At 38.3% G+C, this 24,287-nt stretch overlaps 1 protein-coding gene across 3 annotated transcripts in view; it reads right to left on the bottom strand.

The window, feature by feature from the left end:
- Nucleotides 1-24,287, bottom strand: part of LOC131816376 (titin-like) — a 52,303-nt gene that overhangs the window by 14,321 nt on the left and 13,695 nt on the right. For 2 of the 3 annotated variants that reach the window (XM_059149058.1, XM_059149059.1), the window contains exons 3-7: nt 20,078-20,149; nt 15,852-15,923; nt 15,087-15,167; nt 7,060-7,131; nt 6,427-6,501 (exon numbers count right to left, since the gene is read on the bottom strand). In XM_059149058.1, the coding sequence (XP_059005041.1) occupies nt 6,427-6,501; nt 7,060-7,131; nt 15,087-15,167; nt 15,852-15,923; nt 20,078-20,149 (372 nt within the window). Of the gene's footprint in view, nt 1-6,426; nt 6,502-7,059; nt 7,132-10,574; nt 10,645-15,086; nt 15,168-15,851; nt 15,924-20,077; nt 20,150-24,287 lie in introns of those variants that run through there. The other variant, XM_059149060.1, reaches the window with a different exon arrangement.

Genomic DNA, 24,287 nt, shown 5'->3' with positions numbered 1-24,287 from the left:
ACCCACGTGGCTTCACTGGTGAATTCTACCAAACATTTAAGGAAGAAATAATGCCAATTCTACACAAACTCTATCAGAGAACTGAAGAGAAGGGGCTACTTCTCAACTCATTTTTAAGGCCAACTTTTGCCTTATCAAAACTAGACAAAGACATTACAAGAAAAAAAAAACAGACCAATTATCCCTCATGAACACAGATAACAAAACTCTAAACAAAATTTTATTATATCAAATCCAACAATATATGAAAAGATGTTATATCATGACAAAGTGGGGTTTATCTCAGGATTGCAAGATTAGTTTAATATTTGGAAATCAATGTAATTTACCCAACTTCAACTAAAAAATATCATACAATCATTGTAATGGGTGGAAAAAAGTATCTGAAAAATCTAATACCCATTCCTGATTACCAATTAAAAAAAATACATTTGGCAAACTAGGAATGGAAGGAAACTTCTTCATCTTGATAAAAGACTTCTACAAAACAACCTAAATCATCATATTGAATGGCGAAAGACAAGTGCTTTCTCTTCAAGATCACGACAAAGGCAAGGATGTCTTCTCTCATTACTTCTCTTTGACATTGCATTGAAGGTTCCAGTCAGTGCAATACAGCAAGAAAAAGAAATATATTTAAAATGGAAAGGAAGAAGCAAAACTATACTTGCAGATAAAATGATTATCTATGTGGAAAACCTGATGGAATCTATAGTTTACTAGAACTAATAAGTGAGTTTATCAGGTTTTCAGGATAAAAGATCAATATATAAAAATTAATTTATCTCTAATACCTAGCAATCAACAATTAGAAGTTGATATTTTAAGAAATATTACTTTTATTAACACCAAAAGTATAAAATACTTAGAATAAATTGGGGAAGATGTAAAAGGTTTACACACTGAAAACTATAAAATATTCCTGGGAAAAATTAAAGAAGATCTAAATAAATGAAGAGCTATAAAGGGTTCATGAATCAGAAGATTCAGTATTGTTAAGATATCACTTCTCCCCAAATTTGTCTACAGATCAAAATCCCAGCAGAATTTTCTGTAAAATTTGGCAAGCTAATTCTTAAAATCATATAGAAATGTAAAACTCTTAGAATAGCCAAAACAGCTTTGAAAAAGAAGAACAAAGTTGGAGGACTAATGTTACCTGATTATAAGACTTATGAAGATACACGTTCAAGGCTTTGTGATATTAGTGTAAATTTAGACAAACAGATCAAAGACACAGAATGGAAAGTCCAGAAGGAGAGATACAGACAATTTATTTTCAGGTTCCAAGGCAGTTGAGTGGAGAAAGGATAGTCTTTCCAACAAATGGTGCTAGAACAATTGGATATCCATAGGCAAAAAAGCAAACATCAATCCAAACCATTAAATTAAATCTGTAGATTGCTTTGGGTAGTAACCATAGTTCATTTCATACAGAAATGAACTCAAATTGGTTCAAAGATTGAAATGTAAAATCTAAAACTATAAAATGTCTAAAAGAAAATACAGGAGAAAAATCTTTATGACTTTCAGTTGGGCAGGATTTCTTAGATATGACACCATAAGCATAGCCCACAAAAGAAAAAAAATGGATTAAACTGGACCCCATAAAAATTAAGAATTTCTACCTTGCAAAGCACACTCTTAAGAGAACAAAAAATAATCCACAAAATGGGAGAAAATACATAGTAAATTACATAGTAAATTTATTTGATAAAGGACTTGTTTCCAGACCATATAAAGAACTCTCAAAATTCAATAATTCAATCATATAGCTGAAAGGCAAATAAGCTTATGAAAAGATATCTGACATCATTAATCATAAAGGAAATGCAAATAAAAGCCACACACAAACAAAAGCCACTAAATACCTATTAAACTGTCTAAAATTAAAAACACTTACTATAGCAAGTATTAGCAAAAAATGTGAAGAAAATGGAGCCCTTATATACTGTTGGTAGGAATGTAAAATGGTACAACCACTGTGGAAAATATTTTTTTAAAAACCTAAACACCCACTTACCATATGAACCAGCCATTCTACTTCCAGGTATTTGCCCCAAGAGAAATAAAAGTATGTATCCATACAAAGACTTATACATGCATAATCATAGAAGCTTTATTTTTAATAGCCAAAAATTGGAACAACTCAAATGTCCATCAATGGTGAGCAGATAAATTGTGGCATGCCCATATAATGGAATACTATTCAGCAATAAAAATGAATTACTGATATACATAACAACATGAATGAATCAAAATAATCATGGTGAATTACAGAAGCCAGTTAGAAAAGAGTATTTGCCACATTATTCCATTTAGATAACATTCTAGAAAATGCAAACTAATTTTTCATAACTACTTTTTTGTTACGAAAATTTATGGTTATGAAAACTTATCTATGGTTACTACCCAAAGCAATCTACAGATTTAATTTAATCCCTATCAAAATTCCAACAGCATTTTTCACAGAACTAGAACAATTATAAAATTTGTGTAGAACCACAAAAGACCCCCGGAATAGCCAAAGCAAAAAAGAAAAACCAAATTGAAGGTATCACAATTCCACATTTTAAGTTATATTACATAGCTCTAGTAATCAAAACAGTATGGTACTGGCACAAAAACAGACACATAGATCAATGGAACAGAATGGAAGCCCAGAAGCAAACTCAAAATTATATGGTAAATTAATCTTTGACAAAGGAGGCAAGAATATGCAATGGGAAAGACAGTTTCTTCGATAAATGTTTTGTTGGGAAAACCGGACAGCAACGTGCAAAAGAATGAAACTGGACCACTTTCTTACACCATATACTCAAAATGGATTAAGGAACTAAATGTGAGATCTGAAACCATAAAAATCCTAGAAGAGAACACAAGCAGTAATTTCTCTGACATTGGCCTTAGCAACATTTTTCTAAATATGTCTCCTGAGGCAAGGGAAACAAAAGCAAAAGTAACTATTGGGACTACACCAAAATAAAAAGCTTCCTCATAGTAAAGAAAACAACCAAAAAACTAAAAGACAACCTACTGAATCCGAGAAGATATTTGCAAGTGACATATTCAATAAAGGTTTAGTTTCCAAATGTATAAAGAACTTATACAACTCAACACCAAAAAACCCCCCAAATAATCCAGTTTAAAATGGGCAGAAGACATGAAGAGACATTTCTCCTAAGAAGACACACAAGGGTGCCTGGGTGTTTCAGTTGGTTAGTCGTCCACCGTCAGCTCAGAGCATGATCCCAGGGTCCTGGGATTGAGTCCCATGTGGGGCTCCCTGATTAGCAGGGAGTCTGTTTCTCCCTCTCCCTTTGCCCCTCCCTCTGCTTGTGCTCTCTCTCTCAAATAAATAAATAAAATCTTTAAAAAAGAAGACCTGGAGTGCCTGGGTAGCTCAGTGGGTTAAGCCTCTGCCTTTGGCTCAGGTCATGATCTCAGGGTCCTGGGGATCAAGCCCCACATCAGGCTCTCTGCTTGGCGGGAAGCCTGCTTCTCCCCCTCTCTGCCTGCTTCTCTGCCTACTTGTGATCTCTTTCTCTGTCAAACAGATAAATAAAATCTTTGAAAAAATACAATTACATTTAATACTGAATATAATCCTAGGACATTCATGAAAACCATTCACAAATCCCAAATTAAGAATGCCTGAATTAGGAGCGCCTGGGTGGCTCAGTGGGTTAAGTCTCTGCCTTCAGCTCAGGTCATGATCTCAGGGTCCTGGGATGGAGCCCCGCATCGGGCTCTCTGCTCAGCAGGGAGCCTGCTTCCCCCCACCCCCACCTGCCTCTCTGCCTACTTGTGATCTCTCTCTCTGTCAAATAAATAAATAAATAAAATCTTAGAAAAAGACCTACAGATGGCGGACAGACACATGAAAAGATGCTCATCACTCATTATCAGGGAAATGCAAATCAAAACCACAATGAGACCTCTGTCAGAATGGCTAAGATAAAAACAAAATAAAATAAAATAAAAACACAAACAACACATTTTAGTAAGGATATGGAGCAATGGGAACCTTGTGCACTGTTGGTGGGAATACAAATTGATGCAGCCACTGAGGACAGTACGGAGGTTCCTCATAAAAATCAATAGAACTACTCTATGATCCAGTAATTGCACTGCTGGGTATTTAACCAAAGAATACAAGAACACTAATTCAAAGCAATACACATACCTCTATGCTTATTGCAGCATTATTTACAATAGCCAAATTATGGAAGTAACCCATTGACAGATGAATGGATAAAGAAGATGTGATATATATATATACATATATACATATATGTACATATATATGTATATACATATATGTATATATACATATATATACATATATATACATATATATATATATGTATAAAATATACTAGAATCCTATCTACAATCCTATCTACAATCCCAGAATGTCATAGGATTTATATATCATATATATATATATATGTATTTATATAGGATATATACACACATACATACACACACACACATACATATACACAGAATATTATTCAACCATAAAAAGAATGAAATTTTGCCATCTGCAACAACATGGATGGAGCGAGAGAGTGTAATGTAAGTGAAGTCAGTCAGTCAGAGAAAGTCAAATACCATATGGTCTCAGTCTTATGTGAAATTTAAGAAACAAACAAACAAAAATGATCAAAGGGGAAATAAGAGAGAGAAAGAGACAAATCAAGGAACAGACTCTTAATTATAGGGAACAAACTGATGGTTACCAGAGAGGACAGGGGGTGGGAAGATAGGTAAAATAGGTGAGTTCATCAAAATTTAAAAATTAAAAACTTCTGGTCTTCAGAGATAAAACAGAATGGAGACAAGCTACCACCTGGGAGAAATTTGCTAAACATCTATCTGAGAGAAAGAAAGGATTTTTTCCAGAATTAAAAATTGGATTTGGGCATGCCAGGGTGGTTCAGTTGGTTGAGTGTCTGACTCTTGATTTTGGCTCAGGCTATGGCCTCAGGCTTGTGGGGTTGAGCCCTGAGTCAGGCTTCAGGTTCCGTGGGGGTCTGCTTGAGATTCTCTCTCTCCATCTCTGTCTGCCTCTCCCCTACCACACTCATTCACTCTCTCTCTTTCTCTAAGATAAATAAATCAATCTTTTAAAAAAAGGAAAGGAAAAGAAAAACGGTTTTGAACAGACACATCATTTAAAAAGCTGTCTGTACATGAATAGACAGTCAACATCATGAGCTGTTAAGAGAAATGCAGTTAAAGCCACAATGAGATAGTTACATACATACCTACAAGAAAGTCTAAAAAAATTTTAACTGAAATATAAGGTGAAGATCTCATATGCTGCTGGTTGGAATGCAAACTGATGCATCTACTTTATTTTTTTTTAAAGACTTTATTTATTTATTTGACAGATAGAGATCACAAGTAAGCAGAGAGGCAGGCAGAGAAAGAGAGAGGAGGAAGCAGCCTCTACGCTGAGCAGAGAGCCCAATGTGGGGCTCGATCCCAGGACCCTGGGATCATGAAGGCAGAGAGGCTTTAACCCACTGAGCCACCCAGGTGCCCCTGATGATGCATCCACTTTAGAAAACAGGTAAGTAGTTTGTTGTTGAGATGGCACATGTGGGCATATGGGGGTGGGGAGGGGCGGGGAGAGGAACAGGGAGAGAGGATCTGAAGCAGCCTCTACACTCAGCGTGAGCCCCAACTGGAAGCTTGATCTCACGACCCTGAGATCTTGACCTGAGCCGAAAACAAGAGTTGGGCACTTCACCGACCTCCCAGGTGCCCCCAGGTAAGCAGTTTCTTAAACAGTTGAATACACACTTAGCGTATGATGTAGCAATCCTACCATTAGGTATTTCACCAGATAACCAATTTAAAATTTACCTCCCCCAGAATGAAAGCCGTATGCTCACATGAAAGCCTGCATGTGACTGCTTTTAGCAGCTTTAGTCATAACAGCCCCAAAACTAAGAACTTTAACGTCCATTGGCTGATGAATGATAAACCGGTGTGACCACACAACCGGAACCCTACTCAGCAATGAAAAGCAATGAGCTGCAGAGAGCTGCAGCCACGTGGAAGGATCTCAAGAGGGTGACGCTGAGTGAGAGAAGCCAATCACAAAAGACCGCACTCTGTCTGATTTCGTTTATAAGACCTGGTGGAAAAGGCAAAGCTAGAGGGACAAAAATGAGGCTGGTGGTTTTCCAGGGGCTGAGGGTGGGAAAAGGGGATTGACTACGAACAGAAATGTTCTGTATCTCGAATGTGGTGGTGGATACATAGCTATATGTCTGCCCGAAGTCATCAAACTATATACTTAAAGAGTAAATTTTATTAAATGAAAATTACACCTCAATAAATCTGACTTAAGAATAAAACAAACCTAAATAAAGGACAAAGTGAAAGTAAACATAAGAAAAATCAGCTTACAGTTTTTCCAATTCAAGGGTCATCATGAGGATGCTCTCAATTGTTGAAAGGGTCACCTGTGTCGTTCCCATGTCTCTGAAAGAGAAAGCCCAAACATGCATGATACCAAAGACAAAAATTCTGCACCTAAAAAGATACTTAACATGTGATTACTTCAATTCTGTTGAGCCAGCTCAAGACTTAACTTGCTATGGACAATAATTTCAGAGAACTCTTACGGAAGAAATTTAAATTTATGTGCCTCATCATATTAATCACTTTGGTGATCAACAGTACAATCTCTTTTTGCTGTTGTCCTACTTCTCATTCTCAATTGCATCCACCTCTCTTATTTTTAAAAATAATGTACATCTTATTCCACTCTTCTTTTTGAGACAAATGATATTTCTACATATGTGATAAATGATATTTCTGCCTACATCTGCATGTTCCATATCTGTATAAGCTCTTCAATGCTGCTCTGCAGGTTGTCTAGCCCATATACATTCTTTCTTTGCCAATAATTCTTATTTTGATAACCCAGTTAAAATTTAAATTATGACTTTTATGACTTTTAATCAAAATGCAAAATACTGAATCTTTTAAAAAGAGCAGAAATCATCTCACGAGCCATGAGATTGTGGTAATACTTACAAATATTTTAATGCCGGCAATTTAAAAAGATATGAATCTTCAACAGTTGTCAGAGGATTACGATTGAGAATTCTGAAAAATGCAATGGAATCAGAATTATCTACCATGAAATTTTATGTTCATTTTTTGGCATGGAACTTGAAGGTTAAAAGTAATCATTTTCTGCCTTTGCCTATAAATCTGCAAAGCATTCTTCCTTTGGAAACTACCCAGGTCTCTGGATGATAACATGGGGAAGAGAAAGAGAAAAAACATCTTTTTTTAGGTGGATGGCAAAGGAAAACTATGTCAAAGAACTTTTCCTAAGTTGAAAACCCCCAAAATGACTACACTAGTAGAAAGCCATGGCTCTGTAGGAAATATGCTATTTCTAGTGCCCTCCATGATTCAAGGTCTCTAGAAATTTAAAAATTTCCACAGCTTAAACCACCCAGTTAAAGACAAAAACAGGACCAATTCCTCGGTTTTGTAGTGAAACAAGAGGGTTTAAATGTAGGAGGAGCTGGTGAAAGCTACACTCCCACTACACACTTCGTGTATCCTTGTATCACAGCCTTTGTCATAACATGTAGTCACCTGTTTCCTTGTCAGTCTCCTGGTCTGTCAGCTCCTTGAGGGCAGGGACCGTACTTGATTGCTATTGTTGGCTCTGTGCCTGACATAGTGCTTGTTATTTACTAGTTACTTAATGAATGTTTGTTGAATAAATATATAACGTGTCATTCTTTGACACAAGTTTTTATTCTAAAATGTAGATTTTATTCTCAATTCTTTAAAACAAAAAAGTAAAAGAAATAGGAAGAAAGAAAAGAAAATCTGCCTTGAGGTTGACTCTACTCAAGAATTATTATTGTACTTTTGCCAGATATTAGAAAGACAAGCATCACAACCAATGCTATTGGGCTGTAAGGCATCTGTGATCAACATTTCACATTTAATCCTCACAATAACCTTATGTGATTGATATTATCATTACCCCATTTTACAAACGAGGAAACTGAGGTACCGAGAGGTTATGTACTTTGTCCTAGATTGTCAAGCCAGTCAGAAGCAGGGCTAGAATTTGAACTCAGTTTTGACTCCAAAGCCTGTGTGTAACTCATATGAAGAAAAGGGGGTTTAATACAGCTTTTATCTTAAACTTAACTTTGAGAGCACTAAATACAGAAATACTTTGTTGAACTTCATCTCTCCATCTGGGAGAGCTTCTCTGAGAATTACATTTTCTATTTTTATTCCTTTTCTCTAATCATCTCCCATGATTAAGTACTTAATTAACGAATGGTCATTGAGACTTTAGGGATTTAAAGCCATTTTCTATCTTAGGGATATAAAGCCATTTTATCAGTGAAAGTGGGAAAGCGAGGACTTCTGAAAATTCACCCTCCATAAAAGCAGCAATGACAACAACAAAAAACCTGGCAAAATGATCAGAATCGATTTTTTTTAGAACTGTGGAAAATTCTACCAATGGACTTGCAGCAACTCAGAGAGCATTTGTTAAATAAAAAAATTTATTAATTTCTACAAGAACAGGAGAGCTCCCCTCCCTTCTAAAACCGTCAGTTTGTGTCTAGAGTCCATAGGTGTGTACCCAAGAGAATTAAAAAACATATGTCCACACAAAAACTTGTATGTGAATACTCATAGCAGCATTATTGATAATAGTCAAAAAGCGGAAATAAGCCAAATGTCTAATAACTGAGGAATGAACAAAATGTGATGTATCTATACAAGGGAATGTTTTTCAGCCTTAAAAAGGAAGGAAGTGCTAAGAGATGCTACAACATGGACGAACCTTGAAGCTAACGTGCTGTGTGAAAGAGGCTAGACTCACATTTCTATGAAATGTCCAAAATAGGCAAATCTGTAGAGACAGAAGTTAAATTAGTTGTCGCCACGGCCTGGGATTAGGGAAGAATGGGGAGTCACAGCTGGTGGGTATGACACTTCTTTTTGGAGGTGATGAAAATGTCCTGGAATTAGCGCTGACTGTTGTCTATCAAAGTATACCATTGGACTGTATATTTTATAATGTTGCATATTATGTGGGTTGAATCTCAATTTATTTTTTATTTTTATTTTTTTAAAGATTTTATTTATTTATTTGACAGAGAGAGATCACAAGTAGGCAGAGAGGCAGGCAGAGAGAGAGAGGAGGAAGCAGGCTCCCTGCTAAGCAGAGAGCCCGATGCGGGACTCGATCCCAGGACCCTGAGATCATGACCTGAGCCGAAGGCAGTGGCTTAACCCACTGAGCCACCCAGGCACCCTTGAATCTCAATTTTAAAAAAAGAACCATCTTATAATAAATAGAGCACCAGTTGTCAAAAGACCAAATATGTTGGTAGGTGGAGAAAAGAGGAGCAAAGATTCAGACTCTTCTACACAATGGAGGTCAGAGGGAGCCAATGGTGAGGCTGGGAGTCATGCTTTCTTGGGAGGAGGAGGAAGAACTATGCATTTTTGTTCTTGCCTTGAATATAAAGGCAAGGCTATTTTTTCCTATTCTAGCCCATGCTCCTAGATTTTTTTTCTTAGTACCATTAAAATGTTGGATTTGTAACACTGGTTAATATTCAGTAAGATCACGTCGTGAAGAGGAAGAATTGGGAAGGTCACATGTCTGGTTAGACACAATTCCTCAACTTTGAGGCTTTGAATGTCCTTTGCTTTAAAAAAAAAAAAATTGGCATTAAAATCTATAAGCTTACTGGTAAGCAGTGTGCTCACTTTAGAGAGAACTCTTACAACTCAATAAAAAGACAAGCAAGTGAGCTCCTGTGTGTCTTTCTCTGCCTAACCTCCCTACCACCATTTTTAAAACATGACTATAAAGCATTATGTACCAAAACAATTTAAGAGTTTATTATCCTTCCCCCCAAGTAACCCCAGTTCTCTAACCCTCCAGTCTTTCCTGGGTGCTCACCCATGGCTTTGTATCTATCATCTCAGTGTTTCCTCCTAACCAGACCACCCTTGTCCTACTGAGATTTACATCCCGTGTTTATCCCTAGTGAAACCAAAATACGAGGCCACTCTAAATTATCCTATTTTCTCTTCCTGTCTTAGTGCTGTCTTTTCTTCATGAAAGCTGTGCCTGGGGGAAGAGCAGAATGAGAACTGACCCAACAGTTTACATGTGGGGTTCTCCGCAGTAACTGTTTTTCTACAAACCACGAAACAAATGATTTTAGATGCTCCAAGGTCATCACACTAGAGACCACTTCCTTTCCAGTTCAATTCCTTCATTTCACAGATAAAAGGTGTGCTGACTCCAGTCCACCAGGTTTTTGGTATTCACGGGCTTATCCTTATGGGAGTAAAACATAGCAACAGTTATGAGGCTTCAAAGGCTGTCTCATAATCAAAGTTGAAGAAAGAATGTTCTAAATGATTTTCTAAAAATATATCTTATTTGAAGAGGAAAACTCAAGTATTCTTGCAAAAGCCTTTTGCTGCAGAACAACGGGACAGATGAAAGGTAGCTCACAAAACAAGGGAACATTTCTTACCTGTAATTTTTTTTTCTCCAAATTCTTCTACACAGGTCCAGACAGATGGGCTACGTATCGTTTCTATTAACTGAGGAGACAGAGAAGAATTGAGGACTGAAGCATGTCATCACTGTCCTGAATGTACTGAAATCCTAACAGCTTTAGCTGAAAAAATGTCCAAAGCAGGCAGTGAAAATAAATTTAAAATAGGACAAACTCTAAACTGTCTGTGCTAGAATCCCAAGGCAGGCAGGGAAAACTGGCTCCTTGGAGGAAGGCAGTCAAAGAACTAAGTAGAGTGACCTAGACCCTGTTCCAGTATGTTTGAAGTACTTGGGGATGGAGTAACCCCTTTCCTTTATTCATCTACATAGGTCCATGAGCCACGAGGACATAACTCCCCATGTGAAGGTCCTCAATACAAGACATCTAACTTCATGACGTCAATCCTTTCTTGGAGGCGGGGGAGGGCGAAGGTTAAAGAATCTGAAATGGTGGGCCTATATTCAAGTCCAAGTTCTGAGAACAGCTTTGAAGAAGAGTTCCTGACAGTGAGGAGGAGCGGAAGCAGCAAGGGCCCTTGGAATCAGGCAGAACTAGGTTTGAATTCTGGCTGTCACTTCCTGGTAAAGTGACTTGAGTGACAGCTCGGAGTCTCAGTATCATTTACCTCATGAGGCCATCCAAGGATTAAATGAAAAGAGCCTGTGCAAAGCAGCTCGCATAAGGCGGGGCACAGAGTCGGTGCTTAGTGCTAATGATGTCTGTCCTGGGCAGTGAGCAGAAAGCCTGGTGCTACCCAGAGGTGGCATGGCCAGTAGCTCCAGAAGTGTGGGACTGTCATAGGGAAAAGGAGTTCTCTGCTCTACAGGTCCTATTCCAGCTAGAGACCAACTCCAAGCGACAACTCACAAAACGACAAATAGTCATCATTCAGCACTTAGTCCAAGGGAATGTGGAGCTGCGTTACTCGCAGAGCTCCTAAGTGGTCCTGCCACCTCTTCACGGTGAGCCTAGGCAAATTGCCCAACATCTCTGAGTTCCAATTTCCTCTTCTCCAAAGCGGGGATAACAATACCTACATTGCAAGAGCTGTTGGAAAACTGAAAATGAGATACATGTGTTGAGCACATGCCTGTGTTGAGCATTTTCTATGTGCCAGGCACTGAGAGCGATGGGCACAACTGTCTGGCTTGTACGATACGTAAAAGCCCCTAGCAGAGTGCCAGGAACCCGGTGAGTGCCTACCAGAGGTAGGTAATAAAGAAATGTTATGGGGATAGCAGAGGAACTACTATGCTCCCGAGAGAAAGAAGATAGGTTGCTATATACATGGGAAGGATAAGATGTGGCTGGAAGAAGGAAAGTATGGTAGTTGCTGGGTCAGACTATCTCAAACCTTTTGAACTATTACAAATAGAAAAGAATGAAACAGCCACTTGAAGTACCCTCAGAGGACAGACCCGAGTTGTTATTTTCATCCTTAATGTTTATGCCTTTCTGAATCTGAGAAGAAGCTGCCAGGATTTCCAGTACATAGCAAAAAGTGATGACGATACCCTGAGGTGTATAAACTTGTGTGTGCACACAGCCACCTAAAGGAAACCGATGCTGGATGACGGGGGAGCATTAGGCTGTCTCTGGGACCACAGCTCGAGTTGCCTTCACAGTGTGGCCACAACTACCTCAGCGGTATTCTCAACAGTGGGGATAAGGCTGAGATTTCCCTCTTTCTCTCTCAGTGTTCATGTTCTTGGTACAACACTGAGGCACCACAGATAAGCCAGAGTGTGCTTTTGCTCTATGTGGATTAGGTAGAGCCCTTCTACATTGTACAGTCCTTCAGTTTCTAAAATCATGGAGCTTGTATTGTTAGAACCAATGAAGTGACTAAAAGAATTTTAAAAAATAAGCCATCAGTCTGGACCTGTGTAGGTGAATGAAGGAGAAGCACTTTAAAGTCAGAAAAAAAAAAAAAAAGGTGTACTTAACATTTAGGATTATCAACCACTGCTGGTTTTCCATAATAAATTTCATTCCTGATTTCATCTGAAAGAGATAGGATTATTACTACCATTCAAAAAGTGGTACCTTATTAAAACCAAATGAAATAAAACCCCCCAAAATGGTACTTAATTAATAAGCTCTTGGCATGTCTTTGAGGTGGATTTCAGATTCCAAAATAGACTTTACCACACTGCTTACTAGTTTACTCGGTACTTATCAATAACTTAGAGGCTCCATTCAAGAAACTTATTGAGTTATAATTACCTGAAATCCAGGGCTAAATCAAGGATCTTGTGGGGCCTGAACCTTACCTACTTTGGGAAATTCTGTCTAATAAAAACATACAAAATATTGCTAGGACCCCATGGAAGGGGCCTATATAAGTGAGGAGCCAAGGATCTGAGATAAATTGAGATCAGTCCAACTCAGCTGGGGTCTCTACGTTTTACAAACTAAGTTAATGCCAGAGAAAATATTGTTTCAACTTTTATAAACACCCTGGTAATGTATCAGATAGGTAATAACATGACGTAATTCGAGAGGTGGCATCTTCTCCTGGCAACTTGCCTTTGGAAGGAATCCAATAAAGTTTGTATCTCACGATGGCAAACATTTCCTGAAGCTGATTAGCTTTGTCTATTAGAAAAATTTGGCCCCAAACAAAGAAGGAAACTCGCTCCCAATACACACTTCATATATTGTGATAATCTTTCGGAAGGAACCGTGCATTAGTTTCAGCAGTACAGCTCTATTCAAATCACGTGACATGTGTATTAATTTATCTTCAAACCCAGCTCGCTCTGGCTCTTTGATTACCTTTTCTTGTCATTTAAGAGACTCGCAGAAACTCAGCACAAACAAGTTGTCGTCTTGTCCGTTATGAATCTTTTCTATCCCGCAACCCGTTCCCTACTTTGTCAACTCCCTACCTTTTTAAAAAAATTTTAAAAAAATTTTTTATAAACATATAATGTATTTTTATCCCCAGGGGTACAGGTCTGTGAATCGCTAGGTTTACATACTTCACAGCACTCACCATAGCACACACCCTCCCCAATGTCCATAACCCACCACCCTCTCCCCTGCCCCCAGCCACCCTCCGTTTGTTTTGTGTTACCTCCCTACCTTGAGGCCCCGCTCTACACAGGTGCTGTCATGGCTCCCGTGTGCTTTCCCATCAACACCCATCTTCCTCCTTCCCATATGTAAGTTTCTTGGGGATGGTCCCTGTCTTACTCTTCTTTGTACCCCCCAGTACTTAGTACAGTGTTGACACATACTGGGTATGGCGCTCCGTCAATGTTTTTTGGTGAATCCATTAATTTTTGTCAACTGATTTCATCCTAGTTTTTCCCGTGTTTGCCTAGCTAACTACAATGAAATGCAGATTCTTGTAAGAGACTCCCAGTGTGTTATAGCGTGCTTAGTAAAGGTGGCGAGTTTAAGACATGATTCTTCTTGGTGGAAAAACTCACTGAGCCTGTTCTCTGGTTGCTGGCAAAACAAAAAAGCTGACCCTCGGGACTCCTTCCCCAAGTCAGGCATCAGCACATTAATGAGAGGAGAGAGGAGGCCACCACAGATGGACACCTGCAGCTCCAGACACAACCTCAAGACCTTCATCTGAAATAAATCGTGTCAAAGTGTATTTCTGAATGATAAGACAGGTAAGACCATCTTTTCCTCAGAGGAGGATCTTCCCCTTGTGTCTAAATCCCCGTCAGGCCACTGAACACACCCACTAAGATCTGCTTATGTCACAGAGAAATCACAGAATTTTCCAGCTGAAAGGGAATCACCCACCTCTTATCGAAGAGGAGTCAGGAAGGAAAGCATGTGGATTTAGGCTACAGCAACGAATTTTCTTTATGAACGTTTTTCACACTACAACTTAACATAAATGGCATCTTTTTCCATACCTCAAAGGTTCCTATTGCCCCCAGATAATTTACTTCAGAGGTGTATATTTTCTGCTCTGGGTGAATGGGGAGAGAAGTGCCCAGGAGTGTTTTCAGGAGTTCTTTCCACTTTAGCATTTAAAAGAAACTGATGGCTAAGCAAGCACCCACACTTTTGCTTCCTGTAGAACTCTGTGCTAAACTTTGTTCTTTCAAACTTTATTTTTCATGCCTTGAAGCAGTTAGGAACTTTGCACATGAGAAGGAATCAAAGTTAAATTCAAAAGTAGCATTTCAAGGACCCTGCTCCTGTTGGAGAAGCATCGCTGTTGTGGATTCCCAGGATAATGCTATGCTGATTTGTTATTTGTTATTTGCTTGGGGTCTTTTACTGCCCACACCAAAGCTGAGTCCTAGGGTAAGCGGAGGCTGCCATTTTTGAGACAGACAAGTCTCTTGGCCTCTTTGTACCTGAGTTTCCTCATTTGAAAGAATGAGTAGATTTTAAGACATACTTTTCAGAGTTCATACTGGACTTATTACACCCACTGAACCAATAACTATATGTTTTTACACATGGTGTTTTTTTTTTTTTTAACATGTATTCATTTTCTATTTCACTTACAACTTGTGTAAAAACTGCATTCCGTGCCAAGCCTGAAATGTTCCAAAGCTCAGTTCCGTGAGTAAATTGCAACCAAGATTTCTAAAAAAAAAAAAAAAAAAAGACAAAAGCAAAAGAAGAAAACAAAAGATATTCTTTCAGAACATTTAATCTTTGCTAGCGATTCCAATTTATATATAATAAAACATAATCTCAATCCTCTCTCAGTACACACAAAAATACTCACTAAGGAAGATACTTACTTTTTAAAAAAAATTGCATGAAAGATTTATACTTTCATGTTTATACATGTGGTGCATTAGATACAGATCAGTAAATGTTTACTAAATACTTGTGTTAAGTAATCTTTATCTAGAAAAATGTTTCACAGTGTCAGCACTACTGACATCTGTGGTTGGATCATCTTTGTTAAGAGAGGCAGCCCTATGCACTGTGGGGCATTTAGCAGCATCTCTGGCCTCCGCCCACTAGACGCCAGTAGCTCATCTCCAGTCTGACAACCCAAAATGTCTCCAGACACTGCCAAATGTCACCTGGGTGCAAAATCACCCTGATTGAGAACCACTGCTCTAGAATGATTCGGTCTGATCAGTATAATAATTCTCACATTAATCTTTGCTACAGACAAAAAAAGATTTGCTACATAATTTTAGTAGCTTTCTATTAATAAAATTTCAGTCATATTTCAGAGTGATTATAACAAAGAGGCTTATAATTAAGTTTTTTAAAAATTCCAAATATAATGAAATTATATTTGTAACTTACATAAACTGCAAAAAGGGTAGTGGTTCAAATGTACGTCTTTCAATAGATTGTATTTTATTGCAGGATAAATCTCTAGGAAAAGTAAAAGGAAAATATTGCCTCAATTAGCTATTAGATATCTAATTAGTAGGATGATAGTATTGAATAAGCAGCTTTTGACTAAACTCTGAATCTCAGGAATTGTTATTTGAAAACCTTCTGGAGCCCTTAACTCTGTCCTCACCTCTCTTAAAAGAGTCTGACCTTCATGATCTTCATAAATAAAATCTACAACATAGATCTTGATAGATCTTGGAAGTAATCTTTCCTGAGAGCAGAAGAATTGATTAGAAGATCTTTTGTGACCTCATCAACTTCTAGATTACAAGCTCAAAGTTTTTATCTCCATATATAATTATAATTTCTTTTTTTAAAAATATTTATTTAGGGACGCCTGGGTGGCTCAGTCGGTTAAGCCGCTGTCTTCGGCTCAGGTCATGATCCCGGGGTCCTGGGATCGAGTCCCGCATCCGGCTCCTTGTCCAGCAGGGAGACTGCTTCTCTCTCTGCCTCTGTCTGCGACTCTGCCTGCTTGTGCTCTCTCTCTGACAATAAATAAATAAGAAATCTTTAAAAAAAAGATTTATTTATTTTAGAGAGGGAGAAAGTGCACAAGGAGGAAGGGCAGAGGGAGAGGGAGAGAGAATCCCAAAGCAGACTCTGCACTGAGCACAGAGCCCAATGTGGGGCTCCATTTGGGACCCTGAGATCATGACCTGAGCTGAAACCAAGAGTCATATGCTCAACTGACTGTACCACCCAGGTGCCCCTATAATTATAATTTCTAATATTAAAAGGGATATTCTCACATTAGCATACCTTCTTGGTTGAGTTCTATTTTTCTAGCCCAATCCAATAACAGAAGAAATAAAAGATAACCTTTCATTTAACTTGAAAGGAAGTTACTCCTCTAATCAGTACATCACTTTGTACTCAACTAACTCAGAATTACATTGTCATGTTAACAGAAATTCATTTCTGGTTGTACACTGCCTTAATATCCCATGAATTTATTAACTGTTGTCTCAGGTGGTGAGACAACAACAACAAAAAAAAAACTACAGGGTACTGGGTTTTTATTTGAAAACACCCATTCGTCTACGGCCATACCACCCTGAACGCGCCCGATCTCGTCTGAAAACACCCATTCTTGATTCTAGTTGCCTCTCTTACTTCCATTGATCCCAACTTAGTCCCTCACTTTCCACCTCATCTTCTTCTTTTTTTAAAAAAAATATTTTATTTATTTATTTGAGAGAGAGAGCGTGAGAGAGAGGATGAGCATGAGAAGTGCGAGGATCAGAGGGAGAAGCAGACTCCCTGCCGAGCAGGGAGCCCAATGTGGGACTCGATCCCGGAACACTAGGATCATGACCTGAGCCGAAGGCAGTCGCTTAACCATCTGAGCCACCTAGGCGTCCCTCCACCTCATCTTCTAATAGACATTGCTATCTTCAGTCTCTCCCTTTCTAATCCATCCTGCACATAGTGACCAGATTAATTCTCCCGGAGTGGATCTCGAAGACCAGCATCCCTTGAGAAATTACTCAAGATGCAAATTCTCAGCCCTACTTGGGACTGACTGAGTCAGTAACTGTGTTCTGACAAGCCGTCCAGGTGACTCTGCTGCAGGCTAAAATCTGTCCTGGAGCACTGCTGTGATTACCCAGTAGCTTGGCATGTCGTCCATGGCCTTCAAAATCCGAGAAGATCTGGCTCTAATCTCCTACTCTACAGGTATCCAAGATATTTTCCCTGCATTTTGCCATCCTCCCATTCTCCTTTGCAAGCTTATTCTTCCCAAGATGTCTGTCTGATGACACCCAATAGCTCTTCAGGGTCCTGTTCAAACAGCATTGCTCTGGTGGCTTTCCTGATCCAAATGAAGTCTTTTTTTTCCCCTTATCTGTGTTCCCATTGCCCATATCCATTTCTCCTTCTCCTTCTTCCTAAAAAAAGTTTTAAGTTTTAAGTATACTCCATGCCCCACCTGGGGCTTGAACTCACGATACCAAGATCGAGAGTCACACGCTCTACCAACTCAGCCAGGCAGGCGCCCCAATTTCTTTTTAATATAGTTATTTTTGCATCCCATTTCCTCTGAGCATAAACTCCTTGAAAGTGTGGACTACTCGTGTTCATCTGCATTGCCTACCATGTTTAAAACTGACACAGGGACATAAAATAACATTTTATAAAATATTTATAAAGTAAATGAATATCTGGGTAGTGAGTAGCAGAGGGAAAATGACTGTAGTGAGTAGCAGAGGGAAAATGTAGTTTTATGGGGCACCTGGGTGGCTCAGTGGGTTAAAGCCTCTGCCTTCGGCTCGGGACATGATCCCGGGCTCCTGGGATCGAGCCTCACATGGGGCTCTCTGCTTAGCAGGGGAGCCTGCTTCCCCCCCGCCCCACCCCCCCGTCTCTCTGCCTACTTGTGATCTCTAGCTGTCAAATAAATAAATAAAATCTTAAAAAAAAAAAAAGAAATGTAGTTTTATGACTTTATGGCTCTCTCTTCTGCTCCTCGCCAGTGCTGTGTCCACTTAGAGCTTCACACATTACGGTTTGAACTTCTGTTTATTTTCCTTGTGAGATCATGAGTTCCTACAAGGGTAGGAAGCCTGTCTTAACCATCTCTGTGCCTATGAGACTGGGCACAGTGCCTGTCATATGAGCTTTAGATTGACAGTTTTTTAAATGAATGAGAATACTTCAGCTAACATAAAATAATTGGTTTACAAAGTATTTCCTAGTAGAAGTAATGAAGGGCCTATTCCATTGAGCAGTTCTTCTCATTTGTCCTTTTCCAAACTGTGTTTGTAAGGTTTGGAGTCCAGACAGCAGAGGTATCCAAGAAGACCAACACAAGGGCGGTTGTCTCCTAAGACGTGGAAGGTTTGATCACTTAAAGGACTATTCTTAGTGCCATATCAAGCTCTTTTTACCCACTACCCTTAGACCTTTTACATTTACAAGAAGAATCTATATGCTAAAGAGCATCATTAATAAGGATTAATGACATACAGAGCTCTGGATGGCATGGACAAAGAATAAAAATTGAACCAGGCACCTCGGTGGCTCAGTCAGTTAAGTGTCTGCCTTCTGCTTGCTGAAGTCATGATCCCAGCGTCCTGGGATTTCATCTAGCATCAGGCTCCCTGCTCAGCAGGGAGTCCTCTCCTCTTGCTCCTTCCCTCTGCTCATGCTCTCAAGTAAATAAATAATGTCAAGTAAATAAATAATGTATTTTTAAAAAATTTTTAAAAAGAGTGCAATTGCAGGGTCACAGGGTAGCTCTATTTTTAAAAGACACAGATGTAGTGAAAAGAAGGGCCATCTGTACCCCAATGTTCATAGCAGCAATGGCCACAGTTGCCAAACCATGGAAAGAGCCAAGATGCCCTTCAACAGATGAATGGATAAGGAAGATGTGGTCCATATACACTATGGAGTATTATGCCTCCATCAGAAAGGATGAATACCCAACTTTTGTATCAACTTGGACAGGACTGGAGGAGATTATGCTGAGTGAAATAAGTCAAGCAGAGAGGGTCAATTATCATATGGTTTCACTACTTGTAGAGTATAAGGAATAACACAGAGAACATTGGGAGTTGGAGGGAAGAAGTGAGTTGGGGGTGACAATTTGAGGTTAACTTTAATTCCTCTCATTTTACTAAACCAACTTTTAAAACCTTTTCTGTAAAGGCCAGATAGTAAATATTTTGGGGTTTGTAGGCCACATGCTGTCTCTGTTGCATAGTCCTCTCTTTCTCTTCTTTTCTCTTTTATAGCCCTCTAACAGTGTAAAAATCATTCTTAACTCATAGGCTCTATAAAGACAGACCATGGGCAGGATTTGATCCATGAGCCATAAACTAAATACAAATGTAAGCAGATGGTTTATGAACACTTACAGAAGAAGGTTCATATGGGTGTCCATAATTGCTCAGACCTCATTACCCCTTTTGCTCTATAACTGTAGGGTCTTTTTCTATCTATATCTTGTCTATAAAATTAGAAAATGGAAAACGCATAGAAGATATTTAATGCTAGAGATGGGCTGGGGCCCTACAGACTTACAGAACTGTAGAATTTTGTTAGAAGAAATGGTTGCGATTATCTAATTTGAACCCATATTTATTTTGGGATAACTAAAAAGTCATAATAAATGATTAACTTACAAATACTGGAGGGATAGCAGGCCTTCAAAAGAGTCCTTATGTAATTCAGTCAAAGAATTTTCACTGAGAATCCTGAAAAATGAAAAAAGTTATTTCTGCATCAAAATGCAAAATAACTACAACTATTTACTACCTAGGACTAACTTCCATATGGGAGGGAAACCTGGGAAATGGTGCCCCCTAAATATCTTAATTCTTGTTTAATTTAGGAGTACTCATCTCTGCTCTGTTTCCATTCTAATCCTTCTTTTCATGTACTGCTTTGTGTCCATCTCTCTCCATCTCTCTCTCTCTCTCTCTCTCTCTCTCTCTCTCTCTCTTTCTCACACACACACACACCCTCCTATCCACTCTTTGTACCAAAATGCATATTTAATGCCTACTCTCTGGATCACAAAGTCTCTGCTAGCACCCAGCTCTGGGTCTCAACGACACACTGGCAGAACTGCCATTTCCTCTTCTCTTTTCCCAAATTCTGTTCGGAAGCCCTATACACAGCTATAGCAGTGTGGTAGGGAAAGCCATTTGATTTTTTTACCCCAACTAAAAAATGTTTTTCAGAACTACAAAAATGTGCATTAAAAATGTTCAGTTTAATAATTATCAACAAATACCCAGATAACACCATTCTTATCAAGAAAGTGCTACCAGCATCCCAGGAGACCCCAGTGTGCCCCTGATAATGCCAACCTGCTCTCGGATTCTCCAGAAATCACCATTGATTCTAAGAAGAATTTCCTGGCTTTTTGAAGATTTATTTATTAATTTGAAAGAGAGAGAGAGGGAGGGGCAGAGGAATAGGGAGAGAGAGAATCTCCATCAGACTCCCCACTGAGCGTGGAGCCCTGTCCCATGACCCTGAGATCACGATCTGAGCCCAAGTCAAGGGTTGGAATGCTTAGCTAACTGAGCCACCCTGGAACCCCTAATTTCCTTGCTATTTCAATGTAGGTTTACCTATCATATGCAGCTGTGAACAACATAACTTAATTTTGCTTCTTCTTGAACTCTATGTAAATGGAATCATATTATATGTATTATTTTCTATGTTGCGTCTGTAATATTGGGTGAGATTCATTATATTGTTGCACGTAGCTGAGGATGGTTCATTTCAATGCCTAGTATTTCATGTCTTGCTACATGTGGCTACTGTATACTTGGGAGTGACTAGTGTGACTGAGGAGCTCAATTTTTAATTTAATTAACTTCAATTATTTTAAAATTTAAATTAAAAAAAACCTGATACGCAACAGTTATTAGAAAATGTTTAAATATGTTTGCAACAATGTGGGTATGTGATATTACTTTTTAAACTGTAAGTTTTATGAAATCTAAATACAGATCAAGAGGTGCCTGGGTGGCTCAGTGGGTTAAGCCGCTGCCTTCGGCTCAGGTCATGATCTCAGGGTCCTGGGATCGAGTGCCGCATCGGGCTCTCTGCTCAGCAGGGAGCCTGCTTCCCTCTATCTCTCTCTCTGCCAGCCTCTCCGTCTACTTGTGATCTCTCTCTGTGAAATAAATAAATAAAATCTTAAAAAAAAATAAATACAGATCAAGTATTTCTGATAAAAAAAAAATTGCAACCAAATTGAGATTCCAAAGAGCTAGTATGGGGAAAAGAACATAAACTCCTTCATTAATAATTTTTACACTGACTACATGCAAGAATGATGATACTTTGAATATTGTGAAGGCAGTTTAAATGTAGCCTATCTTATTAATAACATATATAAAGATTACATGTTGAAATGATAATATTTTGGCTATATGAGCTAAACAAAATATATTAACATTTATGTCATCTCTGTCTTTTTACTTTTAATTTTTAAGCAGCCACCAGAAAATCTGAGATGACTTATGTGGCTTACATTATATTTCAAATGAATAGTATTCTATTTTATGACTATACCACACTTTGTATATTCATTCTACTGTTGGTGGATACTAGATTTTTCTAGTTTTTCGTTATTACAAACAATGCTGCTTTGAACATTCTTGTACTTGTGCATAAGTTTCTCTAGGATTTAACAGGGGTTTCCTAAGAGGTTGTGCTATTTCAAGTTGGCAGATTGAAACATGCCAGATTTCTTCCCTTGCAACCTCCACCAAAGTCCCTAAGAATGACAGAAAGCATAAATTTAAAAATCCACAACCTTAGCTCAAGGACACAGGAATAGTTCCACAAACAATCCCTTACTAGAAATGCCCTGGAGCGACCCACAGGGTGGTTAGTTGGGATCAGGTGGGAAGAGCAGGGGCAGCACATCAACCCCTCATCCTTCCTCCCTGGACCAGGCAACAAAGGGTATCTTCTTCCAGCTAGGAGCAATTGGTGTCAGGAAGAGGTCAGGGTCCCAGAACCCTGGAGGAAGGGAATGCCCTCTCTGACTCACCACTAGAATGACCTCCCACCTCCTCTTCCTTAATTCTTAGGGGAATCCTTCACAGAAAAACAAGCCCCCGTAGCTCGTTTTCAGCTCTTCCCTAGTGCCAGAAAACAGAAGCGGTAGAATCTCAACTACAAAATAAATTGCACTCAGGAATGACCACACAGTGTGAGAAAGCCATCCATTAAGGACAGAAAATAAAAACAAACAAGAGTCCAAAGCCAATGAATCCAAGTTAACAGGGAAAGCCCAGGAGAATTTTAGAATGGCATAATTAATATCCTCAGACAGATGTAAACAGCACATCTATTAAAAAAGAACCAACTCAAGATTATATGAATGAAAAGGGTTATCATTAATAAAAAACTCAGTCTGTGAGCAGCAGAAATAGCAGTTGAATAATAAAATTAGAAAACAGAGATTTCTGGATGGCTAATGATTTTTTATCAGCACTTGAAATTTTATCTATTTATTATATTTACATATTTGTTTTTATATTATGTATTTGTAAACCCCTCAAGAACTGGGATATTTGGTCGATTTTGTTCTTAAGCCTCTATCCCAGGCATGTAAAATAGTTCTTGGCACATAGTAGATGCTCATAAGTATTTGTTGAATGAACTCAGAAAATGACAGATATCAATCTGCAAACATACTATACCTTTATTTAAAACAAATTATCCATTTGTTATCACTTATGATAAGTACAATTTCACAGCATAATAAATGTCTTTCTCCAACCCCACTCCTTAATTTGTGACTCAATCTCAATCTTTCGAAACAAGAACCTTTTGAGAATTTCTTAAAAGCTATGAACCTTTTCCCTAAAAAACTGCGCTTTCTGGAATATGTCCAAAGGTGTGCACATGATTTCAATTTGTGGATCATCCCTTTAGGGTCCAGATCTGTGAGGAGAATGGGTTGAATTTGGAGGGCCAAACTTGGATGGTTGATAAAATGATATATCGTATATTTGTCATAAATATCTCAAAATGTCATTTATTCTCACCACTACCTTGAAGTTATAATAGTTATTAGACCTACCACTATATCTTGTTATTTAATGTGTTAACAGATTAGTGATCCACAGTTAGGAACCTCCGCCTTATAAGGTACAACCCTCAAGCTGAATTTGAAATCTGCAAATCTTACTAGATTCATGTTCTAGTAATTAATTACCAAATACATGCTTTTTAAAAATTAATTTTTAAATTTCTACTTATTTTTTAAAAATACATTATATATATATATATATATATATATATATATATATATTCACATGGCTCAAAATTCCAGAGGTATATAGTCCACAATTCAAAGTTTTTCTGCTATTCCTGTCCCTTTGCCTACCCATCCTCTTGCTCCACTCCCTACAGAAAACTAACGTTATTTGTTTATGGTGCCGAATTACTTTCAGTTTTCTTACAAGTTTGGGAAATAAAATCTCCAAGCCAGACACTATCATAGGAAAACATAAACTATACATAGTATTTAAGAAATTCATAAAATAAAAAAAAATTGCTTGGTTCTAGCACATCTCTCTTACTAATAAGATAGCAGACTAAGGGTGGGGGATTTACTTTAGGGGAATCATAATCCCTATTTTTAAATTACTATGACTACTATGTCTTTTATCACTAATTCAGTAGTCATTTTTTAAAAATTTTTTATTTTTTATAAACATATATTTTTATTCAGTAGTCATTTTTAACTTATCTACTCAAGTTGAACTACTGATACGACACACAAGCTGTAATGAAGAATTTCAGTTAATTGCTTTGCTTGTAATATTTTTTCCAAAATCATTTGTATCCACATTAACT

This window comes from Mustela lutreola, chromosome 15 (genome assembly GCF_030435805.1).
Source record: "Mustela lutreola isolate mMusLut2 chromosome 15, mMusLut2.pri, whole genome shotgun sequence".
NCBI classification, from domain to species: Eukaryota; Metazoa; Chordata; class Mammalia; order Carnivora; family Mustelidae; genus Mustela; species Mustela lutreola.
This window is presented reverse-complemented; position numbering and strand designations above follow the sequence as displayed.